Source organism: Rutilus rutilus (assembly GCF_951802725.1).
Source record: "Rutilus rutilus genome assembly, chromosome: 4".
Lineage (NCBI taxonomy): Eukaryota > Metazoa > Chordata > Actinopteri > Cypriniformes > Leuciscidae > Rutilus > Rutilus rutilus.
Window position 1 is genome coordinate 45,798,552 of NC_140212.1, and position 27,985 is coordinate 45,826,536.

Here is a 27,985-nt window from a genome sequence, read left to right on the forward strand (position 1 = left end):
TATAATATATATATACACATCATTGTTAAATAAAGATATTTGAGATAAAAATGAGTGCAGCCTATTGGTTGTGAGCACATACTGTAACCTGGAAGAAACAAGGAAGCTGACTGGCCATTGAAACTCCACATGGCACATAGAACCAGGTGTGTGTGATTACTAGCAGGCAGAGAGATCTTTGTTAGCAGTGGATGTGCTTCTCCTACCCAAGTTGGTGGTTTTAGTGTTTATACAACCAAAGGAGAAAGATTGCTAATCGGCATTGTGACAATTGAGTTTGGAGTAAACCACATGCTGAGTTTGTTAAAAGACTGCTGGGAAAAGCCACAATGTGTTCATCAACTTGGAGATGCTACTGGTAGGACAAAGACTCATTGTGTATGTTTGGAAGGTGTTTGTTGATGCTAGCAGTTTTAACATCTAACATGCTAACTGGACATGTGCACTAAGTGAATTTGATTTTACATTGCTGTTAAGTTGCTATGTAAACTGCAAATATTTTAACAATGTTGTTTGTACTTTAAATATCCTTGAATGTACATTTATCTCAATACTGTGTGTAGTGACTCATTTTTGTATATGTTTTCTGTATAGGTTATTAAGCTAACCATCTGAAATATCCATTGAAAACAAGTACAAGAAGATCAAGTCATTGCTGAGAGATTTTCAATAAATTGCTTCGATGATGAAGAATCAGATGTTTTGAGTTATTCCATGCACCCTCTCAATATGGCAAAAGAAATCAAAAGTGTTTTAAAAACTTTTGATCTGACTCAGCATGTACATGGACCCACACACAATCGTGGACACACTCTAGATTTACTTATCAGTAAGGGTCTAAACATTTCATTGATTGTTATTAAGGATGTAGCACTGTCTGATCATTTCTGTATTTTCTTTGATATATTGATCTCTCCTGCCACTGAAGCTAGATCTGTGTGTGTCAAGAAGAGATGCTTAAATGAGAACACTAGTGTACTATTTATGAAGGCTATATCCTTAACACCAAGCATATCTGCAGACTTTTTCTCCTTGATTCTTTTAGCTCAAAAGTTAAAAGTGTGATTGATGAAATTGCTCCTGTTAAAGTCAGGAAGAAGAGTGGCAGACTAAAAGCACCTTGGAGAAACTCAACAGCAGTGCAAAATATGAAAAGACAATGCAGAAAAGCAGAGCGCATGTGGCGGAAGACAAAACTTGTAGTCCATTATAAAATATACAAAGACAGCCTTCATGCTTTTAATATGGAGCTAGGCAAAGCTAGACAGACTTTCTTCTCAAATATTATAAACAGCAATTTAAACAACACACGCACTCTTTTTGCTACTGTAGAGAGACTGACAAACCCCCCAAGCCAGATTCCCAGTGAAATGCTCTCAGACAGCAAGTGCAGTGAGTTTGCTTCTTTCTTCTCTGAGAAAATCAATAATATCAGAAAGGTGATCAGCACATCCTTGAGTTGCTCTGGGGTCAGACAGATCAAACCACCTGAGAAAGTAGTTACTATGTCTGATTTCAAAGAAATTGATGGCAAAATTTTGGAAGAAACCGTACAGCACCTTAAAACATCAACCTACCCTCTTGACACACTTCCCACATCATTTTTCAAAAGTGTGTTAAACAGTCTAGAAGCAGATCTTCTAGAAGTGGTAAATCCAATTGGACCCAAAAGGGGGGTCCAATCATATTCAGCCTGTTAGAGAACTTACAGCAGAGGGAAAATGTTGCACTCTGCTTTGTGGACGCTGTCAGTTCACTGACCCCCATGTGGATTCATTCCTCAACATTTGTATTGTTGACCCAGTCTGAAGACTGGAAAACAAATAAAGAACACAGTGAGTGACTGACTTTATACACACTGAGGAAACACTGTAAAGTAAAAGTACTTACTGTAAATGCCCTCACTGCTTCTGGTCGCTGGAAGTATCTCAGGACCAGGATGGCTTCGCAGAAGTACCGGAACAGCGTCCTTTGGTCTTCTTCCACATGCTGCTGATCCAGGAGCCTCCTGTGGATGTCCAGCATGTCAGTCTGTGACACTCTGAGGACTGTCTGGCAGTCTTGGAGAGTCGGCTGAGCAGGCCTAGAATGATTAGATGAAACAAAAAACAAATAAGGAGGCGAGTTAGAGATGTTTCTGTACGTGTGCCTGGCAGCGTTCCAAAATTTAAATGTAATGACTCTGCATTAAATGAAAAGTAATACTAATGAATAACAACTCATTTTTTGTTGCGTGTTTCAACTGCAGCGCCTGGTGGTCTGTGACTGGATTCAGCCTGTGTGTCCATGGGGTCATTAAGAATTAAAAATTGCCTGTCACGAAGGTCTTCCAGAAGAGCCTGTCTGGAAGCCTCATCGGGGTACCGCTTCACCATGTCGTCGTAGTCTCAGGTTCTGCCTCGGAGGGTCCAGGCCTTCATTGACTTTTTGGCTCTGTCCACCTCTGCATTCCTCTCCTCATTTGTCTGGTTCTTCATGCAGATCCTTAACAGGTGGTTAGGCAACATCTCCTGTGGTCTGAAACCCTGCAGACAGGAAATGATGCGACGATCCTTGTCACTGTGAGAGAGAAGGCAGACATAAAGCAAAAGAATCCAGAAAGACTTGAGAGTTGATGGAAACAACCAACAGGGCACACTGTGTACAGCAGTAAGGCTCTTCTTGATATTTTGTGACTTTTTCTCATTTATCATCATGAACATGCATGCAAAGTTTCAACATGCTGATGTGTTTTGACATATACAAACAAAATTAATATTGCGTTCGTAGAATAAAATCAAATGTTTACAGTTTATTATGTCTGGGGCCTGTTTCAATAAGGAGGTTTAACCAACTCTGAGTTAAAACTTGAACTCTGAGTTGACTTACCCTGAGATGGGAAACTCTGAGTTTTCGGTTACAGAACGGCTGAAATGAGTTAGTTCAATCAACTCTGAGTTAACTGACTCTGAGTTAAGCGCGTGCACCACAACTATAAAAAGCCATTATCAATGGAGCGCAGATATTATGAGTCACCATGGCAACAGCGCCAGATAAAAAGAGGAATTACTGTTATACAGTGTTGGGTGTAATTAATTACGAAGTAATCTAAATATTGTGATTTAATTAAAGGGATAACTCTTAATTCTTCTGTAATTTAAAATAAAATCTGATGTAATTGCATTAAATAGGCTACTGCATAGACTATAGAACAATTCTGTATAAAACAATAGTGGATTTAACATACATTTTTAAAAGGTATATTTTTTATGTAACCTTCTCCCTCTACACACTTTGGTCAATTCAAGAATAGTTCATGCAATTGTATATTGTTTATTTGAAAGCATTAAAAGTGCAGTTTCTTGTCTCTCCTTGTATTGTTCAAGTGGTTGAGGTTGAAATGGGATTTAGTAATTAGTAATAAGTAGACAATACTTTCTAAAGATAGTAATTATTACATTAATCTAATTACATTGTTGAAAATAACATTAATAACTATTTTAGAGTAACTTGCCCAACTGTTATAATATCTGAGGTGAAACTGGAAGAACAGTATGTTATTCAACCTAATTTTAATTTTCATGTGGAGCAATCCTGCAGGCATTAAAAGAACATGGCAGCAGCTGAAAATTAAATATAAAAACATAATTCAATCAGGTAAGGCTTGAGCATATCATGGGTGAAGGCTACCTGACTTCACAAACATTTGACATATTAAATAACCAAATAGCATCCAGTGTCTAGCAGTGCAGCAGCATTTTTGGTTGAGGGAATTCCTGGACTTCATCAGAGCCAGTCACTCCCGAAGAGCCAAGGGCCTTCATAAAATGTAAGAGGTTTACATATGTGTTATTTTTTAGATAGGCTATTTTTGATATTTCCATTTATTTTACTTTGAGGTTGGGTTTTTTGTTGGTCCCAACATATTCTGATGGTAATATCTGTCTTTTGGAGCCTCCTGTCCCAACAGAACCCCCGGCAGTTGTAAGTACCAGAAATGATGACAAATAGTGTTATAAAGTGCACTCGACCAAATGCTCATCTTCACAGGACGATGAGGATAAATAGTTTCTGCTGCCACAGAGAGGCCTATCTGTAGAGGCCTACAGAGGTAATGTTAATATTATGTGTCTACACATCAAACAATCTACATATTCAGATTTTTTCAAATTTTTATGTGGATAATCTAAGTTTAAATCTAAGTATAAACGGGTATTCTTATCTCTCCCCCCGCCCCCAAAGTGTGGAAGAACAGCTGGAGGACGGTCCATCAACTTCTGTTGCACAGATGAACAGTTCAGTGATTTCCAGTAAATGCCACAGTTTAATTCTGTAGAATTTGTTTAGAACTGCATTATGTAACTCTAATCTACTACTGTGTTTTCAGTTGCCAGTTAAGGAGTTATATAGACTTCATCTTATAAAAAAAAAATAGAAAAAAACTGCAGTAAAAATAGCAATATTTTATTTATTAATAAAAGATTAATTTTATTAATAAAAATGTACTGAAAGAATGAATGAGGTGTTTAAACACCGCTTCCCCTTTAAAAAAGGGGAGAAGACCGACAGAAACTCTGGGTTTACCGAAGAAAACCTGCTCCGGACCAGGTTAGGTTCACAGAGTAAGTTACCATGGTAACTGACTCTGAGTATAAGTTACCTCTCTTTCTGAAACAGGCTTGACTTACTCTGCTTTCTCAGGTTTGACATACTGTACCTCCCATTCTGAAACAGAAAACTCAGAGTTTCCCTCATTTCAGGGTTAACATACTCAGAGTTTTCACTTAACCTCCTTTCTGAAACAGGCCCCAGGTATATCAATTCAAAGATAATCAATACAAAACATCAAATGCTCTGGAATAAAGAGAAGAGATGTAAAACTGGAAAAACCAGTTGAGGAACGACCACTCCTCGAATAGACAAAGGACCTTGCTGTCATTTGAACTCATTCTAATTGTAAAATAAAGGTCCACTGGAGGCAAGTTGAAAGATGAAAACCAAACATGAAACAAAAACATGGCGTGGCATGGCATGAAAACTCAACTCAAAACAAGACATGATCAAGAGCAGGACTCACAACAGTGGTTACAGGTCTTACCAAAGGCCTGAGGCCAGAGCACTACTTGTGTCTATAACCACAACAGCACCGGTAGAGTTGGTTTGTATCGATTTCTGGTTGGCTGAGGATGTCAATAATACGTCTGTTGATGTGTTGGTAATAACCGACCACTTCACAAAACTTCCATGTTTGTATGTTTGACTGAATCAAACAGCAAAGTCTGTTGCCCGTGTTCTGTGGAACAATTTATTTTGTATATATGGGTTTCCAGGATGGATCCATTCAGACAAGAGTGCAAATTTGGAAAGTTCTCTGATTGTGGAAATGTAGAATTTGTCATGTGTTGCCAAATCTCATACCACGCCCCATCACCCTATAGGGTAACGTTCAGACTGAAAGGTTTAATCATACTCTTGGTGACATGTGAAGGTCCTTGCCTCTGAGGTCGGTCTAAAGCTAATTGGCCACATATGCTGAACACACCGACCTACTAATACAATTGCACTAGGCATGAGACAACTGGCTACCCACCATTCTTTTTGATGTTTGTCCGTACCCCGAGATTGCCAGTGGATGTTTTGTTTGAGAGTGTAATTTGGATGGGGGACTGTTGCTGTGAGTTAATATGTCCATTCTGGGAAAGATTTAAGGGAGGCAATGTTACTTGCAGAACAAAATGCACGTCAGCAGCAGAATAAACAGGCTGAATATTATAATCACAAGTGCAAGGGTCATTCATTGGAGTTGTGTGATAGAGTCCTCTTGGCAAACAAATGGGAGAAGGGGAAAAGAAAATGATCAGATTGTTGGGAAAGCACAGTGTATATGGTGGTCAGTAAGAACTGTTCTTTCTGTTCATTCGTCACCCTGTTAATGCCTGTGGGATTTTTTTACCATTGCCTGCTTTGGATGATTCCGTGAATTCAGAGTGTGAATTGAGTTCAAACTGTGATTCATCACACACTGACTGTAAGAAGAGTGAAACTGCAGAACCAAACGTCTCAATGGATTGCTGATTTAGATGAAGTTGCAGGAGATACCTCTGAGTTAATCTCAGCATACAGAGATAGAGAGTGATTGCTAGTGGATGTCATAATTGGGACTATGCATATGGCATGGTTTTTCAAATGGTAGATTGTGTCATGGGTCCGTGTGTGTCACCAGTTCTTCTCGGTTTGTTATGGCCCTGTCATGTAGCACTGTGCACACAATCTTCTGTCTGTGTGTCCGCTGTGTGTGCGGAGCATACGGGAACCACCATACAGAGAACCAACTAATTTGTACTGTCACATGAACTGTTTCTATTGTTCCCAGAGTTTTCTAATGAACTTTACTCACGTTTGTCACCGCAGTTGAGTCCTCCATTTATCTGAGCTACCAGACAGACTGGGGATTAGCTACCCTTGATTTATCTGAATCTTTAACAAGATGGCTTTAAAGCTGTATAACCTAAGGTGGTTTATATGAAATGACATCACTGATATGTCAAGATGTTAGTCTGTCCAATAATCTAGTGTAAAACAGTGGGGGTGGATGTGATGAGTGTATGTTGTTACACTAGATTATTGAAAGAATTGTTAACTAATGGTATTAATTTAAGGGCATTTTATTTTGAAATAATTAGTTTTGGAAGAAAGTACAATCGAATAATCTATGGTCATGTGACCATAAGCAAAATATGTTATTTTCATTTCTTTATATATATATAAATATATATATATATATGTATTTCCGTGTTATTGTCTTTGTTTTACCCTTTTTATAAATGTGTTAATCTGTATAAAATGTTAAGGAAGCACCATTACGTAAGTTACGTTGTGTAAGCGTGAGGCTAAAGCTAATGGTATTTCCGGTGGGTGCCCTCTCTCTCTTGCGCGGGATGTCATGGTGATGAGAGGCATGTACCAGAGTTTCTCCTTGTTAGAAGTGTCTGATGGAGTCTGTTATATTTTGATACAGCATCACCGTGTGGGATCTCTTTTATTAAGAAGAAAACACAACGCAGACGGAAACCCACTACACTAGGAGTGAAGAACCTGCTTTACAGATTTGCAGACACGTGTTTTTCACACATCACTCAAACACAGAACCAGGAAACAGGAAACTCTTCAGTTCAGAGAAACTGAAACTGAAGTGAAGTTGAGCTGGTGTGTGTTTGTGTCTCTGTATTCAAGCAGTAAAATGGCAGAAGCCAGAATTTCTCAGGATGAGTTCCTGTGTCCAGTGTGTCTGGATCTCCTGAAGGATCCAGTGACCATTCCCTGTGGACACAGTTTCTGTGAGAGCTGTATTACAGGCTGCTGGGATCAGGAGGATCAGATGAGAGTCTACAGCTGCCCTCAGTGCAAACAGACCTTCAGTCCAAGACCTGCTTTAGCTAAAAACACCATGCTGGCTGAAGTGGTGGAGAAACTGAAGAAGACTAAACTTCCTGCTGACTGTTACGCTGGAGCTGGAGATGTGCAGTGTGACGTCTGTGCTGGAAGAAAACGCAAAGCCGTCAAGTCCTGTCTGGGGTGTCTGAACTCTTACTGTCTGAGTCACCTTGAAGAACATGAGAGTTTCTTTAAAAGAAAGAGACACAATCTGACTGATGCCACTGGACGACTGCAGGAGATGATCTGCCAAACACATGATAAACTCCTTGAGGTTTTCTGCCGCACTGATCAGAAGTTTATATGTCTGCTGTGTACAATGGATGAACATAAAAACCACGACACTGTATCAGCTGCAGCGCAGAGGACAGAGAAACAGGTATGAACTATAAAGTAGACACTGATTAAATAATGCTGACTCTATTTATATTGGCACCCATATGATCAGGTAACATCATTCACACTGCAGACGTCAGCAGAAGTGAACAGAAGCTGCAAGTGGACTTTCACTGCTGAGTGTATTTGTGCTCCGCACTGAACTTAACAGAAAATATGGTGAAAATGCACCGTAAACATATTTAACACATACTTTTGTAAAACAGGCTTTGATGAAGCAACATAAAATAATAGAAAATATTAACAGATTGTTTGACAAAATATATCCCTGTCAACAATAACACAAAATATAGCTGCAAGCAGCAATTACCGGGGCCAAGCAGAATAAGACGACAAGACGTGTCAGACCAACTGCAACAATGAGCAATTAAAGACATTTAAAGAGGATTATAGGCAAAATGGCTGAAAAATCAGAGATACAGTAATTAAAAATATGATTTAATGGATTATCACTTTCGACCAAAAGGTGGCGCAGTTACAAAACTGATGTGATGTGGTCAGAGTGAAGTGACAATGACACATACAAAGTTTGGTGTCAATATGTCAAGGCATTGCAGAGATAAAGCCTGAATAGTGCTTTTAGCATCATGCCTCAACTTTGCTGCTGCGCTATACGAAAACAGTTTTGTCTATCGACACGAAATCCATAACTTTTAGTCAGCACAGTCTGGAGATGATACTATTCGATTTTGGTGAAAATCAGACAAACGGTCTAGGAGGAGTTCGAAAAAGTAGGTTTTGACTGAAAATCAAGATGGCGGACAGGAAGTTTGGCCAAATAAGGAAAATTTGGTATCTATGTTCTCGGCTTGACCCAAGGAATCTAATAAGACCAGTGGCATTTACATAGGCAGATGTATTCAAAAGTTATTAGCAGTTTTGGAAATTTTGTTATAACTTTTGAAATATTTTGAGTACTTTCAGGGGATGGTGCTGATGGCACATTCTGAGTTTCGTAATATTACACCAATGCATTTGTTAAGTATAGCATTTTATTTCACAAAACTGCATTGAAGTCAATGGGAATTTCATGTTTTGTTCTATTATAGCGCCACCAAGAGGCTCTGTCCCACCATTTTTTTTATGTGTCCTCAGAGTGAGCCCATACATATGTGTGTCAATTTTGGTGAAAATATCTCAATTTGCTTTGGAGTTATAGACATATTTATATGAAAAACACGTAAAAAATGACTGACACTTGACTTTGATTGAATTTTACTACTCCTTACTACCAATATTTTCGCATTTGGGCATTGGCGTTTTGCTATCGACCTATGTTTCCAAACTTCTGACGGTGGTTTCGTCTCGATCGGACTAGCGGTTTCGAAGATATAGCCAAATGTTTTTTAAGCGCTAAATCACAATGCTACACAAACCGTAAGGCGAAACCTAGCATGTTTGGTATCGTAGGACTCGGCAAGGATTCAGGAGTCTAATTAGATGAGTCTCGTGAAAATAAGTCGACCACACCCAAAGTTATAAGCACTTGAAAAAAAATCACCACTAGGTGGCGCTGTTTCGAAACTTCTCACGCTCCTTCAGGACATTGTGCTGATGACCCATACCAAGTTTCGTAACAATCCGTTCATGCATTCTTAAAATACAGCATTTTAGCACAAAATTCAAAATGGCCGATATGGTAAAATTGGATATCAGTCGACTCGGCATGTTGCCCTGAATCTAACAAGACCAATTTTATGATTTTTGGACAAACTGTTCAGAAGTTATAAGCAAAAATAGCCATTTTTCATATCTCCGGACCAGTAGGTGGCACTGCGCCGAATCGCAGCATGTAGCCTCAGGTCATGCTTGTGATGACATGTACCAAGTTCGGTCTGAATCCGATAAAGCGTTGCGGAGATACAGCCTTACGACTGTTTTAGCAAGCGCTACGTAAAATTTGTTCGAGCGTTTATCGAAAACGGTTAAGCGAATCAACTTGAATTTAATAATTTTTTGTCGGCATGGTCTGTAGATGATCTGGTTCCATTTTCGTGCAAATCGGACAAACCGTCTAGGACGAGTTCGAAAAAGTAGCTTTTTATGAAAATTCTAAATGGCGGCCATGTTTTTATGACGAATGTTGATTGGCCTTACGGTTCAAAAGTTATTAGAAAAATATTAGTGAAACTTTGGACAGGTGGTGGCGCTAGAGGGAATGATTTAGAAACACCAAAATTTGTGTATTTAATGTTGGGACTGTCCTCTATCAGAATGTCAAACCATTACAACTTTCCCGCAATCGGTTCTACGGGCTGCCATAGACACCCAGTCGGAAGATAATAATAATAAGAACCGGAACAGATACAATAGGTGCCTCCGCACCTTCGGTGCTTGGCCCCTAATTAAATGCAGCAAAAGACAAAAACACTTTTCAGACCGGCAACTGGACAAGGCATGACTTGGCTAGGAAAACAGGATCTGTCAGGGCAGGACACAAGGGGAACATTTAATGACGATCTGGCACAGGACTGCAAACACAAGGAGAATAAATAGGAAGCAAACAAGGCAGGTGATTAGGGAAAACAGGTGGGGCAAATTAACCAATGATCAGTTCCCTCACGAAAAAGAAGTTTATTCAAGTGTACTATTAGTATACTTCTTTAAAACTAAAAAAAAAATAAGAAAGTATACTTTCAGTCTGCTTTTTATGTACTTCTCAGAAATATACTTCAAATTCCACTTAAGTATACTTGACTTATACAGAAAAGTGTAAGTATATTTGGCCTGTACTTGTTGACCGAGATATACTTAAAAGTATAATTATGTATTCTAGGTATTCTTGGCTTGTACTTGTGTTTACTATTTTGATTGAGTAGCTTATTAAATACTTTTTTTAAAACATAATATTACACACTGTCTTATAAACTAACATGTTCAAGTTTATATAGTAACAAGCTTTCTGGTGGAATAGCTTACAGAGATAAATAAAATAAGCATGGAACTGAAGCTGATCTTGTAATTCCCTTACGAAAAATAAGTTTATTCAGGTGTTCTATTAGTATACTTCTTTTCAACTAAAAAGAAGAAAGCATACTTTCAGTCTACATTTTATATACTTCTCCAAAATATACTTTATGTACTTCTCAGAAATATACTTAATTACACTTAAGTGTACTTAACTTATACTGAGAGAAAAGTCCAAGAATATTTGGCCTATACTTGTACTCAATGTTTTGATCGAGATATACTTAAAAGTCTAATTAAGTATTCAAAGTATACTTGGCTTGTAGTTGTGTTAACTGTTTTGATCGAGTAGCCTATTAAATATACTTTTTTTACATAGTTTTTCATACACAGTCTTATGAAACTTACATTGTGTGAAAATATTGATATAAAACAGATATGTTTCTAATTCTGCATATCTGAATTTTTGTGTAGGCTAGTCCACTGGTAGTGTACATAGGAATTTACTCTAATTCTACTTTTTCCCACCATTGACTGAATTTTCCAGCGTAACCCATGAAGAGAAAACAACTGTGAAGCTTTGGGGGTGTTGGACTTGATCTACTCCATCTGTGTTTTGATCACGTTTCTGGATCTGATCAAGGCGTAGTCTTTGACAAAAATTAGATTTTCTCATCTTTTTCGTTTAAAATGTTGCCTTTCTTTATGAAACTTACCAACATTCAAGTGTTGATAAAAAAGGATGCACGAAGCTAATAAAATGTTTTTAAAATTAAAGTACAGTTAAAGGTATTTTTCAAGTATAAAAAATAACATTTGAACATAGTAGTACAGGCCTACTGCAAGTGCAAAAATTATATATAAATAGTAAACTTGTAGTATAAAGAAAACTTGAAAACTTGTAGTATAAAACTACTAAACTAGTAGTTTACTGAGAGTACACTAAAAGAAAACGCCTCGGTTACGACTGTAACCTCGGTTCCCTGAAGAGGGAACGAGCGTTGCGTCGAGAATGACGCTATGGGGAACGCTTTGCGTGATGACGTCTTGAAGCACATGTAAAATCAGTCCAATGGTGTGGCGGAACGTCAGAGGCGGGTGACGTCACGTACCAGGAAGCTATAAAAGCCGGCCCGAAACAGAAAACGAAAGCTTCGTAAAAGTCTGAAGTCGAGCTAACAGGCATGAAGGAGATATGGCAAGGCGACGCAACGCTCGTTCCCTCTTCAGGGAACCGAGGTTACAGTCGTAACCGAGGCGTTCCCTTTCAAGGGAACTCCCGTTGCGTCGAGAATGACGCTATGGGGAACATCTATACCAACGCCTCCATAGCTACGAATGTCTGTCCTGTGTGTAATCTGGAGAGCAGCACTAGGAAGAGAAAACATGAGACCCTGGAGCAGAGTCTAGATCCAGAGAGTAAAACCTGACGAAAGTGTGCGGTGAGGACCAGCCTGCCGCATCACAGACGTCCTGTAAAGAAACTCCTGAAATAAGGGCCTTAGAGGCCGCCATACTCCTCGTCGAGTGCGACCGGACAGCCAAATGAGAAGGCTGCCCAGCCGCCTCATAAGCAAGTGAGATAGCCTCGACCACCCACTTACTCATCCTTTGCTTAGACACTGGACCTCCTTTGTTAGGGGACCCAAAGCACACAAATAATTGATCACTTTTTCGCCACAGGGCAGCTCTGTGGACATATGCGTCTAACGCCCGCACAGGGCAAAGCAAATTATTAGCCTCCTGGTCCGCATTTTGAAAGGGAGGAGGACAGAAGGCCTGCAGAACAATAGGTCTGACCACATTAGTGGGGACCTTGGGGATATAGCCCGGTCTCGGATGAAGAAATGCTTTGATCATACCCGGAGCAAACTCCAAGCATGACGGAGCAACCGACAACGCTTGGAGATCCCCTATTCTCTTGAGAGAGGAAATAGCAAGAAGGAAAAGAGCTTTCAGCGTTAAAAACTTCTCAGGAACCTCCTCAATTGGCTCAAAGGGGGCCAGGGACAAGCCTTGTAACGCAATGGACAAGTCCCATGGTGGCACCCTAGAGCGAACTGCAGGCCTCAGCCTCCAAGTGCCACGAAGGAAACGAGATATCAAAGGGTCTTTCCCCACAGACATTCCACCCAAAGGAATGTGGTAAGCACCTATGGCCGCCACATAAACCTTTAAAGTGGACGGGGTTAGACCTGCTGTGAACCGGTCCTGCAGGAACTCCAGCACTGTACCAATTGGGCAGTTAACTGGGTCCAACCGATGGTCACTACACCAAGAAGTGAAGACTCTCCACTTCAGGGCATAAAGTTTCCTCGTGGAGGGAGCTCTGGACTGTAGAATGGTCTCAACAACCTCAGTTGAGAGACCTGACTCTATGAGCTGGGCCCCCTCAGAGGCCAAGCCCACAGGTTCCACAGTTCTGGGCGGGGGTGAAATATTGAGCCCCCTGCCTGGGACAGAAGGTCTCTCCTGACGGGTAACTCCAGAGGATGCCCGTCGAGGAAGGAGACCAGATTGGGAAACCATACTCTGCCCGGCCAACGCGGGGCTATAAGAAGCAGGCAAACCCGGTCCCTGCGAACTCTCTCCAGAACTCCCGGGAGCAGAGCAACTGGGGGAAAGGCGTACAGACGTAGCCTCGGCCACGTCTGAACCATAGCATCCAGTCCAAGAGGAGCTGGATGCGTGAGGGAGAACCAAAGTGGACAGTGAGACGTCTCTCGAGACGCAAACAGATCCACTTGTGCTTGGCCGAACTCCCTCCATATAAGCTGCAGGGGCCTCATGTGCAGCAGTCCAAAAGGTATCACGTTGGAAGCTGCTGCCATGAGACCCAACAGTCTCTGGAACTGTTTGACAGTGAGTAGCTGGCCTAGCTTTACACTTTTCACAGCTGCAAGGATGGACTCTATACGTGGCGGTGACAGGCGCGCCTGCATCGACACTGAATCCCAAACCACGCCTAAGAAAGTGGTCCTCTGGAGTGGAGAAAGCACACTCTTCTTGGCATTCAGCCATAACCCCAACTCTTTCATATGGGCGAGAACAACATCTCGATGTTGAACCGCCATCTGATGCGACTGAGCTAAAATCAACCAATCGTCGATGTAGTTCAGGATGCGAATACCCTGGAGGCGCAGCGGCGCCAGAGCTGCATCCATGCATTTGGTGAAAGTGCGGGGTGATAAAGCTAGGCCGAATGGAAGAACTCGATATTGGTATGCTTTGCCCCCGAAAGCAAACCTCAGGAACTTCCAATGACACGGACGGATGGAAATATGGAAATACGCGTCCTTGAGATCTATCGTGACAAACCAGTCCTCGGATCTGATCTGTGGCACGATTTGTCTCAATGTTAACATTTTGAACTTGAGCTGCATGACTGACTCGTTCAGAACTCGAAGATCTAAAATGGGACGCAATCCTCCGTCCTTTTTTGGAACAATGAAATACCGACTGTAAAACCCGGTTTCCCTGTTGGAGGGAGGTACATATTCTATGGCCCCTTTCTCTAACAGAGTGTTTACTTCCTGTTCCATAACCAGAACCTGCTCGGGGGCCACCACTGTGGGTAGGACCCCCATAAACCGCGGTGGGCGTTTCTTGAATTGTATCTGATACCCTTTTTCCACGGTCTGCAGGACCCAACGAGAAACATTCGACAGTAGCTTCCACGCTGTCAAAGATTCTACTAGAGGTACCAGCCTCTCGAGACTGGTTTCTGGATTTTGTTGTTGTTGAGTAGTCAATTCGTCGCCCTGTAACGGCGCACCGGCAGGGAACAACCGAACAGACTGCTCTAACACCCTCCTCAGAGGGGGCGGGCATCCCAAGGCCACTACGTTTCCGGGTGGTCCTTGAGATATGTGCTCGCCGGAGACCGCTGCGCCCTGTAACACCGGAGGCGGCAGGGTTGACAGAACGGTCCCCTGAGGGTACCGAAAAGAGGCGGGCACCGTAGAAAGAGGTGTTGACCGCTCTGCTTCGGGGGGGACTACCCTCATTTGTCCTGAGCCCTCGGACGTCAGGACTTTTTCCCAGCAGCCTTCTTGGCGGTAATAACGGTCCGCAGATCCGTTCTACCCCTCGAGGGCTGCTGGGTTTGAGAGCGCCCTCCGTGTCCCCGAGATTTTTGTGGGGGAGCACGAGAGGACACACTCTGTTTTTGAGTGGCACGATGGCTAGCGCTCTTTTTAGAGGAGTGAGGCTGCTCCCGCTCAGCAGCCTCATAGAATGAACGGCAGGGGAGAAGTTTTTGGAGTGCAACTGCCTGTTTAGAGGCCTCTTGTGATTTAGCTATCGCACTGTTCACAACATCACCAAATAGACCATCAGTGGAGACCGGAGCATCTAAGAGAACATGTTTTTCTTTTTCTTTTATGTCGCTCAGATTGAGCCACAGATGCCTCTCAGTGGCCACCAGGGCTGCCATAGACCGCCCGATTGATTTAGCGGTCTCCTTGGTGGCCCTGAGAGACAGATCCGTGGCTCTGTGTAGTTCAGCCACTGTGTCTGGACCAATACCCCCGCCCTCCTCTAAATCCCCCAATAATTCAGCCTGATAGGCCTGCATAATAGACATCGTATGCAGACACGCTGCAGCTTGACCAGCGGCTGCATATGATTTATGAACCAGTGATGAAGTAAATTTTACTGGTTTAGAGGGAAGAGAGGGAGCCTTCAAGGAAGATGCCGTCGCTGGAGAGAGATAGCTCGCGAGCGTCTCTTCCACCTTCGGCATCTCCCCATAACCATACTCTTTATAATTGTGAATGGAAGAGTAGTGAGAAGTTTGTGTTGTGTAAACTCTGTAAGACATAGGTTTCCCCCACGATCTCGACACCTCGGTGTGGAGATCGGGGAAAAACGGAAGGCTTCTTCTCTGAGGCTGTGCACGAGATGGCAGGAAGCGTTCGTCGAGCTTACTTTTCGAGCGAACGTCCTGCCTATCCTCTGGCCACTCAATAGATAGTCTGTGAACTGCTCTCGTGACAACATCGAGCAATTCCTCAAAAGCGTGAGACTGAGGTGGCGAATCCTCAGACTCAGCTTCAACACTAACAACGTCCAACTCCTCAGAGCTGGACAATTGCAGTATTGGTGCCTCCATCGGGGGGGAAGAAACCGCAGCGCGTGCTTCCACACCCTGATGAGAGGCACTGGATCTATCAGAAGGTTGCTGAGATAAGGCAGAGCCCGTCTCAACATCCACTGATAGATCCATTTGCGAACCCCAGGTCTGAGATCGACGCTGTGCCTCGGCAGCAGCGGGACCAGAGCCCTGGGGAACGTGATCGGGATTGAACCGTGCCAACCGGGATCGGAGCGTACGCAATGGAAGCGCACAGCAATGCACACAGTCACCACCCTCGAGTGCTGACTGGGCATGCTCCTCTCCCAAACAAACAACACAAAGAGTGTGTGTGTCACCTCCCGTTATATAACGCGGGCAGGGATGGACACACACTCTAAACTGCTGCTTGCTCGCCATACTGAATAATAACAGACAACACCAAATAACACGGACAGATCAACACAGAGCGCAACTGAAGACTCAGAAAGCTTTCGTTTTCTGTTTCGGGCCGGCTTTTATAGCTTCCTGGTACGTGACGTCACCCGCCTCTGACGTTCCGCCACACCATTGGACTGATTTTACATGTGCTTCAAGACGTCATCACGCAAAGCGTTCCCCATAGCATCATTCTCGACGCAACGGGAGTTCCTTTGAAAGGGAACTTGCAAGTATACTTGCTGTATAAAACTACTAAACTAGTAGTTTACTGAGAGTATACTTCAAAGTTGCTACAAGTATATTAAAATATTAAACTACTAGTTCACTAAGTCATAAGTTCACTTGCAGTAAAAATGAGAAACGTAATTATGAACTAGTTGTGCACTTAAAGGAATAGTTCACTTTAAAATGAAAATTCTGTCATCATATACTCACCCTCATGTTGTTTCAAACCTGTATGAATTTCTTTCTTCTGCTGAACAGAAAGGAAGATATTTAGAAGAATGTCAGTAACCAGACAGTTTCTGGGTCCCACTGACTTCCAAGTCAGTGGGACCCAGAAACTGTCTGGTTACTGACATTCTTCTAAATATCTTCCTTTGTGTTCAGCAGAAGAAAGAAATTCATTTTAAAGTGAACTATTCCTTTAAAGTTTACTACTGTTACATTTATAGTACACTTAAACATATACTTTTATATACTAAAAGTGGGCCAATTTAGTCCCAAGCGGTATTAAAATAGTACACTTACAAGTTTACTACTATTACATATTGACATTAGTATACTTACTTCATAATGTATACTTAAAAATGTACTTGAACATTACTTAAGTATACTTCATAAAATGACCTTGAAGTATACTTCTTTTTCGTAAGGGTTAATAAAATAGGCAGGAAAAACACTATCCACATGCTGTTCAGCACAAGACAAAATATAACATGAAAGCTCGCGGCCGTTGGAAACACGAATCGCGTGCTACACAGAACACAACACCACACGCAGACAGAAGAGAGTACGGCCAGAGCAAAATCGAAACCGCATGCTCACACAACAAGACAGAGCACATGAGAACAAGCGAATGCTCATCCTGTGAACTCACAACAGAATACAAGAGCATGAATGTCTGAATCACGGCACAACCGAAACCAAACTAGACATGAGTGCTGGAATCCAACCATCATGATTAGAACATTACACAGACAAGAGACCGTACGCTCACATAAAGACAAGACAATACAGGAGTGTCTGGACTCTGGCACAAAACCAAGAATAATCTAGACCAAAGTGACAGAAGCCTGACAGATATAGTGACAGCAGTATAAACTGACATCTCTGTTATTGATTTGTGGTGCAGAAGCAGCTGAAGGAGACGCAGAGGTCGTTCCAGCAGAGGATCCAGCAGAGAGAGAAAGATCTTCAGCAGCTGAGAGAGGCTGTGGCGTCTCATAAGGTGAGTCTGGAGAAGAAGAGAAGTTTGAGAAGTCTCAGTCAGGACTCACTGAAGCTCACTGTGTGATTGTGATGTGTGTCCTAACAGCGCTCTGCACAGACAGCAGTGGAGGACAGTGAGAGGATCTTCACTGAGCTCATCCGCTCCATTGAGAGAAGCCGCTCTGAGGCGACACAGCGGATCAGAGATCAGGAAAAGACTGCAGTGAGTCGAGCTGAAGAACGACTGGAGCGACTGGAGCAGGAGATCAATGATCTGAGGAGGAGAGATGCTGAGCTGGAGCAGCTTTCACACACACAGGATCACATCCATTTCCTGCAGGTAACAGAGATCTAGAAGAACAGGATCATAGTGGACTTGAGCAAGAGACTCACAGAGAAACATTTCATGAGAGCAGAATGAGCTGTTGACTGAAGTGTTGTGTTATATAATCTTAAGGTAGATTCTCATCTGATTATCTTGCTTTAAAATAGACGATACTTATGAATGTATGCATCCAGCTCTGGAAATCTCTTAGGAAACATGTTCTGAGCTCTTTCTTCTGGGAGATATATTTAGCTGCCAAACTCCACTAGTGCAAAGAACAGTTTAAAACTTCCAGAACATATAAACTTTTTGGTAACACTTTATTTTGATAGTCCACTTTAGACATTCTACTAACTATAAGTAACTTTGCAACTACATGTAAACTAAGAGTCATTAGAGTATTAGTAGACTGAATGCTTAATATCTGCTAACACTTTATTGTGATGGTCCCCCAACAGATATTCTACTGACTATTAGTAACTTGGCAACTACAAGTCATCTTATTCTACAAACCCGAGTCTACTGACAGTCTACTACTGTCTACTAATACTCTCAGGGCTCTCAAATCTCACGCATGAGACACACGCATTTCAACCAGTTCACACGCTCACACGCCACACCTTGTATTTCTCACGCTGAGAAGTTAGGGATAACTTGTCCCGCTATACAATTAATGGATGAGGCGCAGGCAAACAGAGGGAAGTTCTCTGCCGAGTTCATAGCTGCTGTCTCGAGTTATACGGAGTTATATGCCACCTACCAGCCAATCAAGAATTAGAATTTGTTGTGTGGGTAAATTACGTGTTCCCGCTGAAAGCACGTTCGTTACTAGGCAACACCCACACACACATGGAGTGGAAGTTGGAAGAGCAAGATCTGATGAATGTGGTTTGCGATAGGTAACATTAACCCCTTTCATTTTTTTTTTTTTTGCATTTTGATTTTACGGTTCCTGGATGAAATATTTTGCCTGTGATCAAAGACAGTGAGAGCTGATGTTGAGGACTATAGCTTTAAACTCTCCATCTGCTTTTAAAGGTGTCATCGGATGCAAATTCACTTTTATATGGTGTTTGCATATAAATGTGTCTTTGCAGTGTGTGGACACAACTGCCATACAATGAAATAAAATCCATTCACTCCTTTTTTTTTTATCCTCAAAAAGCCTAAACACTCTCAATAATCAGGCCGTTTGGATTTTCTGAGCAATATGATGTCATATTGGTCATGCTCCGCCCACGACCACTGACGGACTGTCCCGTATTAGCATATTTACGCCCTCAGCCATTTGTATAGACCTTATGCGCCAGAGAAACAAGTGCGCAGCCATCTGTAGAATATTGTCTTTAAACTCCTGTTTCTGCGGTCGCTCTGTATATTTCTATGGCATCGCTGTCGAAGAGTAATTCGCTGGTGAAGTGGATTTACTTATTGTAGAGTTAATGAAAGTTATCATGAGCATTGTAATGTTGTAAGCAGATGTCTTAACAAATGTCAGTAGACCGGGAAGATTTTAAAATGAGCCGTTCATTCATAAATACACAAGATCGCTGTGAAAATACAACGCTGAAAAGGGGTGGGGCTACATATGGTCTATATCAGGGATGGGCAACTTCGGTCCTGGAAGGCCACTGTCCTACAGAGTTTAGCTTCAACCCCAATCAAACACACCTGAACAAGCTAATCAAGGTCCTCAGGATTACTAGAAAATTACAGGCAGGTGATTTTTTTCAGGGTTGGAGCTAAACTCTGTAGGACAGTGGCCCTCCAGGACCGAAGTTGCCCATCCCTGGTCTATATTGTCCAAGGCAGCACTTTATGTGTCTTGTGTTGACACGCCCCGTGGCAGTTGCAAATTATAATTTAAAGAGACATGATCGAAACGGGTCGCTGTGAACAGAGCTGTTTTTGAGGAGGTAAAAAGGGTGTTGTTTTACACAACCATTGAGGAATTTTAACCAAAGTATGTTACAAACTTTACATGAAGACCCTAAAGAATCATACCAACTTGTGGAAAATGGGCATCCGATGACCCCTTTAAAGGTGAACGGTTTGAGCAGATTTGGAAGGCTGTCTACGATTGCCAAACTGGTTTTATTTCTTCCTCACTCACATGCAGATGCAGAGAGAGTGTTCTCCATGGTGGGTTTGAACAAAATCAAAACTAGTAACAGTTTGGCTCTGGATGGAACGCTATCATCCATCATGACTGCTAAAATGGCTGGCTTTGAGCCACAGTGCTTTGAGTGGGAGCCCCCTACCACTGTCATCAAGGCATCAAAATGTGCAACAAACATTATAACACAAAACACCATTCATAAGCTCACACAAACACACAGAAACACACAAACACTTTGAAGAACTGCTGTTCAGTTGGCTCGTTTGGGGCCAAATTTATTTTTATTTTTATTTTTTGATAAATTTGATAAATTTATAAAAATATATGAACTGCTAGAAAAAATTTGAGTAAATTTAGTGTGCCCTGTGCTCTAATGAGAGTTAGTTGACATGTAGTTGCAAAGTAACTTTTTTAAACCAAATTTTCCCTTCTGATTTCTAAACATCATGGTAAAATTGATGGTACCAATTTTGAGTAATGTTCACCAAAGTTGCTTCAGGTGATCTTCAAATCTGATGGAGTTTCATAATTGTTTGAACGTTCCATTGAGGATCACACTCATGAGAATCTCCATCTAGATCGCATGGTACACTACCCAGATGACTCCCTGTGCGCCTTATATCACTCCAGGCTCAAAGAGCAGACAGAGGCGTGCTATTGTGGAGCTGGTATTCTTCTTTTTTTTTTTTTTTTATGTGGTTATAACCAACCCAACATGTTATTTTGCTGATGCTGTCATTCATTTTTTAAATATATAATTTCAATATACACTAAACATTTGGAATCATGATCGCAGTCTTTCTAATAACGTTTAAAAAATGATATCTTTCTTATGCTAATATGTGTCTTATGCTTAAATGTTCTTAGCACATGGTGATTTTCTGCTAAAATGCAGTGTCATTATGTTACCGTGTTAACTATTTCATCAGTGTATAGAAACAGCCCTCAATGTGACACCACTGATTCACTTGATCTGTTACATTTATGAAGATGCTTTATCATCCAAATGATTTCCTAGAAAGTTCACATATAGTGTAAATGGCAAACGCCAGAATTTGTAGCTCTAATGTCATACAATGAATATGAGAAGGGCTGGATTGAGGAGAGTTACTAAAGATTAACAAGAGCTGCACAAATCTGACAGTAGTGCAGGTTATTGATGAAGTGTGGATGAGCTTTGATTTCTGTTTTCTGTAGAGTTTCCAGTCTCTCTCAGCTCCTCCTGAATCTACAGACGTAAATGACAATCCCTTCAGTTCTCTCTCCTCTTTTGATGATGGAGTGAGAGAATATGTCCGTCAGCTGAGAAACAAACTGGAGGATTTCTGCAAAGAGGACCTGAAGAAGATCTCTAACAGAGGTAAAGTCCAGGAGATTCTGCTCTCAGAAATGATCCTCCATCATCTCATATCATGTAGAAGATCATATTAGAAATGTCTTAGGAACAGATGCAGGGATCATTTTCTCTCGACATGATAATCACACTCTTCACATCTGTTGTTTTCCACAGTCACTTCCACCAACATTGTTCCCAAGACCAGGAACGACTTCCTACAAAGTAAGTCACTAAGAAAACAAGCAGAAAAACTCACTGAGTGTGTTCATGTTCTTCCTGTAGAAGGTGAAAGAAAACATGACAGAAAAGTTTTAGAGTTGATCATGTAAATGATGATTTGCACAGGATATCTGATATACTGTACTGAGACACTGCTGATATATTGAACATGAAGAGTTCAGCTACACTGAAAAAAAAAAAAAAAAAACACTGAGTAATACTTTATTTTAAGGGTCCATAATTATGCAGTAATTAAGCATTAACACACCCAGAGTTAATGGTTATTGCAATTTATGACAAAATTCAAAATGGTAGACACATGGCTCATCCAATCTCGGATAATTCGATATCCACGGATTCAGCATGACGCAATGAATCTATAGACACCAATATTATATATATATATATATATATATATATATATATATATATATATATATATATATATATATTATTATTATTTCTGACAAACTGTTCAAACGTTATTGGCCAAAATAGCAATTTTCCTATTGCTGACATGTAGGTGGCGCTGTTCCCAAGTTTGGCATGGACCCTCAGGTCATGGTTCCGATGAAGCGTACCAATTTTCGTTACGATTGATCAAAGTTTGGCCGAGCTATAGCTTCTGAACCAATTTTGGGTCGACCTCGTTAAGTTTGCGAAATATAACTTTTGAACAAAGATGAATAGAACAAATCTGTTCACTCATTTCTGTGCACCTCAGTCCAAAGACCATGTGAAGAAATTTTGGACAAAATTGGACAAATCTTGAAGGAGGAGTACCAAAAAAACTGAATACTGTACTTTTCAAAATATAATGGGTGGAGTCTTAATGTATGATGTTGAATGTGATCACCATAATGAGTGGAATCAGGTGTACTAAGTTTCATTTTTCTAGATCAAAGGGTTCAAAAGTTATAACCTGTAGAAGACTGAATTTTTGAACTGGTGGTGGCGCTAAAGAGTTGGTCCTAGAGACTCCAAAATCGGTCCAATTACTTTTCATGACCATCTCTACAATTGTGCCAAATTTCATAATTTCCCTACTTACGGTTCATTGGGCTGCCATTGACTCACATTTGGGAAAAATAATAATAAACTAACAGATACAATAGGGGATATCCCCTTCGGGGCTTGGCCCCTAATTATGTGTTTTTACAGTATAATATGCAAAGTACAATTTTCTATAAAAAAAATAATCTGTGATTCTGTTCTTTTCTCTGACATTTAAGGGTGACATATAGGCCAACAAAAACTCTTTTAGGTCTAAAAGAGTTTAGATATTTTTTAATATGAGAGTTATGACACATTATTTAAGAGATTTAAGTATTGTATTACATGAGTAGCTCTCGGCCACTTTAATTTTTAAAAAGTAGCTCTCAAATGAAAAAAGGTTGGAGACCCCTGTGCTAGTGAGTGGCGGCTTCAGCATAGCGCCTGTCACTCTCTAAGCGAGTGGAAGCCTGACAGGTGCCAGGTGACAAATACAGGGGAGGCCTTCCGAAGAAATAGCCTGCAACACCTGGCTGTTTGTCTGTGCCAAACACCGCTAGGGAGCTGTAGCTCAGCATATCGCTTCTAGTCCAGCCCTTGTGCATCAATTAAAAAAAGTTACACATAGGTCCATAGTGGACAAAAATGTCCGTGCCAAACAACTGTCATAAAAATGTGAAGCTTAGGAGCACAAACTTAAGTATGGTCTCATTTTAAAGAAGACCCCTGGCAGATTATTGCTGAAGTAGAAAAATTGTAAAAAGTAAAACCAAAAAAAAAAAAAAGTTTGATTTATGAACATTATTTTATATATAAAATTGATATTTTATGAAACATGTTGAACTCTAAAATGGCTAGAAAATCAAATACATAAATCTAAACAAGTTGCGTTCCAAATGTGAGCTTACTGAGCTTTCAGTAAGATTTTGTTTGGGTGCAGTACCACATTTTCCCTATTGGATGCCAGCAAAACTCCACTGGTCACACAGAGGTTTGATTTGTTATTTGCAGTAGAGGTTTTCTCTCTCAAATATTACAAACGCACACATACACATTTTTTTATTTATTAAACACATACAAACCACACTCTGAAATCCAACACACCCACACAATTATCGTTGCATAATTTATCCAATTGGCTCTATAATATGCCTAAGCAGAAAACAGGAATAAAGTGAGTATTTGCTTTGTGGGCCAAACCTGAGAAAATGGCACCATCTGGTAAAAAATAGTAAAAAAACATGTTTTATGAAACATGTTGAACTCTAAAACTGATAGAAATTCAAAGCCATAAGTCTAAACAAGTTGTGTTCCAAATGTGGATGATATCTCAAAAAATAGCTTTCGGTAAGATTTTGTTTGGGCGCAGTAACAGATTTTCCCCATTAGATGCCAGCAAAACTCCACTGGTGCACACAGTGGTTGGTTTTTAGATTTGCACTTGAGTTTTTCTCTCTCAAATATTACACACTCAGACATCCATACCAACACACCCACAAAATTATCGCTGCATAATTTATCCAATTGGCTCTATAATATGACGAAGCAGAGAACAGGAATAAAGCGAGTATTTGCTTTATAGGCCAAACCTGAGAAAATGACACCATCTGGAAAAAAAAAAATGTAAATAAAAAATTTGAAGCCCAACAGACCGAAAGCCTCTTAACAATGATTGCATCATTTTATAGTTAAATGGCCCTGGGATTAAATTTTTTTTAATTTTTTTTAATTCAGTTTTAATGGGTTTCAATGCGGACATTTTTGTCCAAAAGGTGCTGAGAGGAACTATTTTGTGTACCTAGTGCAAAAAAGTATTTTTTAAAGGAAATGGGGGTGAAATGGTAAAATTCCAATAGAAATACACACCTGAGCAATTTTATGCAGTTAGCATAAAAACAGGCAAAGTTATCAAAAAAACAAACCTGAAAAAGTAAACAATGTCCATAAGGATGCACAAGGGCTAGTATCAAGAGGAGTCAGCTCAACCTAGGCAGTTCGTGGAGGCCACAGGGTCTGCAACTCGCATTATTAGCCTAATGCAGAAGGCGGGTCCTGGCTGGGTGACTCCCACAGTGAGAGGAGGCGTACCAGGATCACTAGCTGCCAGTCTTGGCCTGAAGAGGCCTACTCTGAGCTACTGCAGGCTAGTAGGTGGAGATGCTACAGGAAAATACGCCTCTGTCTAAGAGACGCAAATTGAGGGCCGATCACACGCGATTCATGACCTCCGGAGCTCAGTGGAGACATAGTGCAAGAGACTCTAAGCAAGAGGAGGCCAACTCACTCAATACAGGGGAACTGACCGCCTGGAGCTCGGTGGAGTAGTGGCTTCAGCATAATGACTCTCTTAAGTAAGAGGAAACCAGCTTCACTCACCACAGGGAAATTATCAAGGTGGCCTTACCACCCACCTCCACTTGAAAACATCATCAACCTGGAACTTAGTGGAGTATCTTCAACATACTGACTCTCTAAATGAGAGGAAGCCCACACACTCACCACAAGGTGATGGTCAAGGTGGCCCTACGATAGGCCAACACTTAAGGCAGCATATGCCTGGAGCTCAGTGGAGCAGTGGCTTCAACATAATGACTCTCTAAATGAGAGGAGGCCAACACACTAACAACAGGGTGATTATCAAGGCGGCCCACGGAGGACCGCGCTTGACGTCATGATCTATCTGGAGCTCGGGGGAGCGGAGGCTTCAGCATAGTGCCCTTTACTCTCTTATTGAGAGGAAACCACTTCACTCAACCTGGTTTACCAAGAAGGCCTTTCTGAGGGCCATGCGCTTGAAATAGTGATCTTGCCTGGAGCTCAGTAGAGTGGTGGCTTATTTTCCAGAATTACTCTCTAACAAGAGGAAGCCCACCCACTCAAACAGAATGGAATCAAGGCATTCCTCTCCTGGGGCCGGACGCTTGCCATATCAATTATCTAGAGCTCAGATGAGCGACGGCTTTAGTAAACTAACTCTCTAATCGAGAGGAAGCCGAGCTACTCACTACAGGTGATGTGTTTCGTTCAAATGTTACCCACCATATAAGAACCTCATAAACTACTCTTAGTTAGAGGAGGCCTATAGTAAGGGTTTCACGATAACCTTCCCTAAAAAGTGAGAGCTCCAGGGCCAAAGTCAAATTGCCCCTTTTTAAGAAAGATTTCTCTTTTTTTATAAACATCCCCCTATTCCCCTTCTATAGGGAGCTGAGGTTGCTATAATCTTTCACAGTGGTGAAGAGACTTGCAAAGCTCAACCTGTGACTTGAGAAGCAGAGGCCTTAATGTAAAAGAGGCCTGCCATACTCTTACAGCCTGAAAGGGTACACTCACTACCAAGCCCGGCACCGGGCCTTCTGACCAGTTCAAAATGATTGAACACAGTCATCATTGGCCCAGTCTCTGGCCTGATGTTCTGGCCTGTGGAGGAAGTGCCAGGGGGGAGAGAAAAGGAAGAGGAGAGGGCCGATGTACAGACCCTTAGAGGGAAGGATCTTTCACTGGTGCTGGGAGCGCCTGTGCCTCTGAGAAGGAGAAGGGGCCCGGGAGGTGACGGTTCTCAAACCGGGCTGGGCAAGGAACCCCTGGCTGCCTGGGCACAGACTCTGATCAGCGAGGTGTATATAATCTAAATGCAACAGCTCGTCATACTCGGGGCAGGAAGGTCGTGAGGGCTCAGGTGACTCGTCTTCCTCGCCCTCGACCAACATCTCCTGCTCTTCCTGGCATGGTGACAGTAGAGCACTGTCCGCTGAGCCAGAGGATGTATTGGATGCTGCATCCTCACCCAGCAGAGCGCTCTTGTCGGCAGCGGAAGCACGTGAGAGATTTACTCCTCTCTCAAACTGAATATTTAATTGGCCACCGCTCTGGTCACAACCTCCAGCAGCTCCTCAAAGGAAGGGGACTGTAGTGGCGAGTCCTCAGATTCCCCTGCCTCGATGCCCAAAACATCTAGCTCCTCAGAGCCAGATAATTCGAGCATCGGGTCCTCATTTCGGGCGGAAGAAGCCGTGGGGCGGGCTTCCAACTCCTGAATGGGACCAGTGGAGCTGGCCGCTGAATGCTGAGAAAGGGCTGAAGCTGTCTCAACATCCTCAGCCAGCTCCATTTGCGATCCCCTTGATTGTAAACACTGCGCTGCTGGTCCCGACCACGGGGAGCACGAGCCTGGCCTGCTTCATGAAACAAAGCCAGGTAGGAGCGGAGCGTTCTGATGGGCAGCAAATCACAGTTTGCACAGACAGCACCCTCAAGTACAGCTGTGCATATGCTCCACTCCCAGGCACATAACACAGAGCAAGTGTGTGTCACTTTCACCTGAATACTTTCTTTTGACTCGCCATACTTTTTCACTTTGATAAGATATAATGGGACAGAAAACACCAAATAAGACACACAAGGCAACACAGAACGCTTGCTGAAGAACAGAAGCTGACACTGTTATGAGCCGGCATCCCTATGGAAGCGTCAGCGTAAGTTCTACCAGAAAGACTCTATTGCCACGTCATTAATATGTAATTTCGCACCACCAATCACAGTTCAACATCAGATATAAAAGACTGACCTTACCTTCCCCTTTCGTTGCTGTAGGTGTCGTAGAAAAGTTATCGCTTGTACACGCATCTTTCACGCAGCTCAATATGTCCCAAATTGCAATCGTGGATTTCGATTCCTCCGATTCAGACGACAATCTAATACCACCTTCTCCTCAATCAGTGCGTAGGAGCAGCCGTATCCAAACCCGGGATTCCCCGTGGGCTCAACTGACCTCCGAGAGAATCGTTGCTCTCCTGGAAGAAAGCGGGTTGCCGGTCAGTAACGATCTTTCACGTAACGACCTAATACTCTTGGCTTCAAACACTCTGGGCACCACCGCTGCCCCACCCGACGAGGATACTCCAGCCATCGCGGCTCCAGCCCCTCAACCCAAACCAACAGGCAGAAAGCGCACTGCTAAGTCTTCTCCACCAGTCCAAGCCAAAAAGGCTAAGTCATCTGCACCAACGCCATTATCTTCACCTAAATCAGGATCAGAAGGTTTCAACACTCAGCTCTTAAAATCTATCCAAGGTCTTACGGAGACAGTCAAAGGATTTGAATCAAGGCTAGGAGTATTCGAAACTGCTTTTGCCTCGAAAAATACTGGTTCAACTATGCCATCAACATCTTCAGGATTATTTTCTGCTTACCCCACTTTTCCGGGTGTGGTAGATCAGCCTACGGGCCTCGCCACGTCAGCAGCTCAGGCCTCTTCCTCATCAAATCAACCGCCATTCCTGAACGCGGCCACGTCAGCATCTACACCGAGCTTCAGTCTTTCCACGGCTA

General features: G+C 42.0%; 1 protein-coding gene and 1 long non-coding RNA gene across 4 annotated transcripts in view; one reads left to right on the top strand and one right to left on the bottom strand.

The window, feature by feature from the left end:
- LOC311289582 overlaps window positions 1-19,612 on the bottom strand; it is a 38,738-nt gene extending 19,126 nt beyond the window's left edge. Inside the window, exon 1 of the long non-coding RNA XR_014627159.1 lies at window positions 19,286-19,612. This is a non-coding gene — a long non-coding RNA (uncharacterized lncRNA). The remainder of the gene's footprint in view (window positions 1-19,285) is intronic.
- LOC311289548 (tripartite motif-containing protein 16-like) overlaps window positions 6,908-27,985 on the top strand; it is a 28,923-nt gene continuing 7,845 nt past the window's right edge. For all 3 annotated transcript variants that reach the window (XM_084407640.1, XM_084407641.1, XM_084407639.1), the window contains exons 1-5: window positions 6,908-7,792; window positions 17,586-17,681; window positions 17,769-18,002; window positions 21,304-21,466; window positions 21,617-21,664. In XM_084407640.1, the coding sequence (XP_084263766.1) occupies window positions 7,220-7,792; window positions 17,586-17,681; window positions 17,769-18,002; window positions 21,304-21,466; window positions 21,617-21,664 (1,114 nt within the window). In that variant the 5' untranslated portion in view covers window positions 6,908-7,219. The remainder of the gene's footprint in view (window positions 7,793-17,585; window positions 17,682-17,768; window positions 18,003-21,303; window positions 21,467-21,616; window positions 21,665-27,985) is intronic.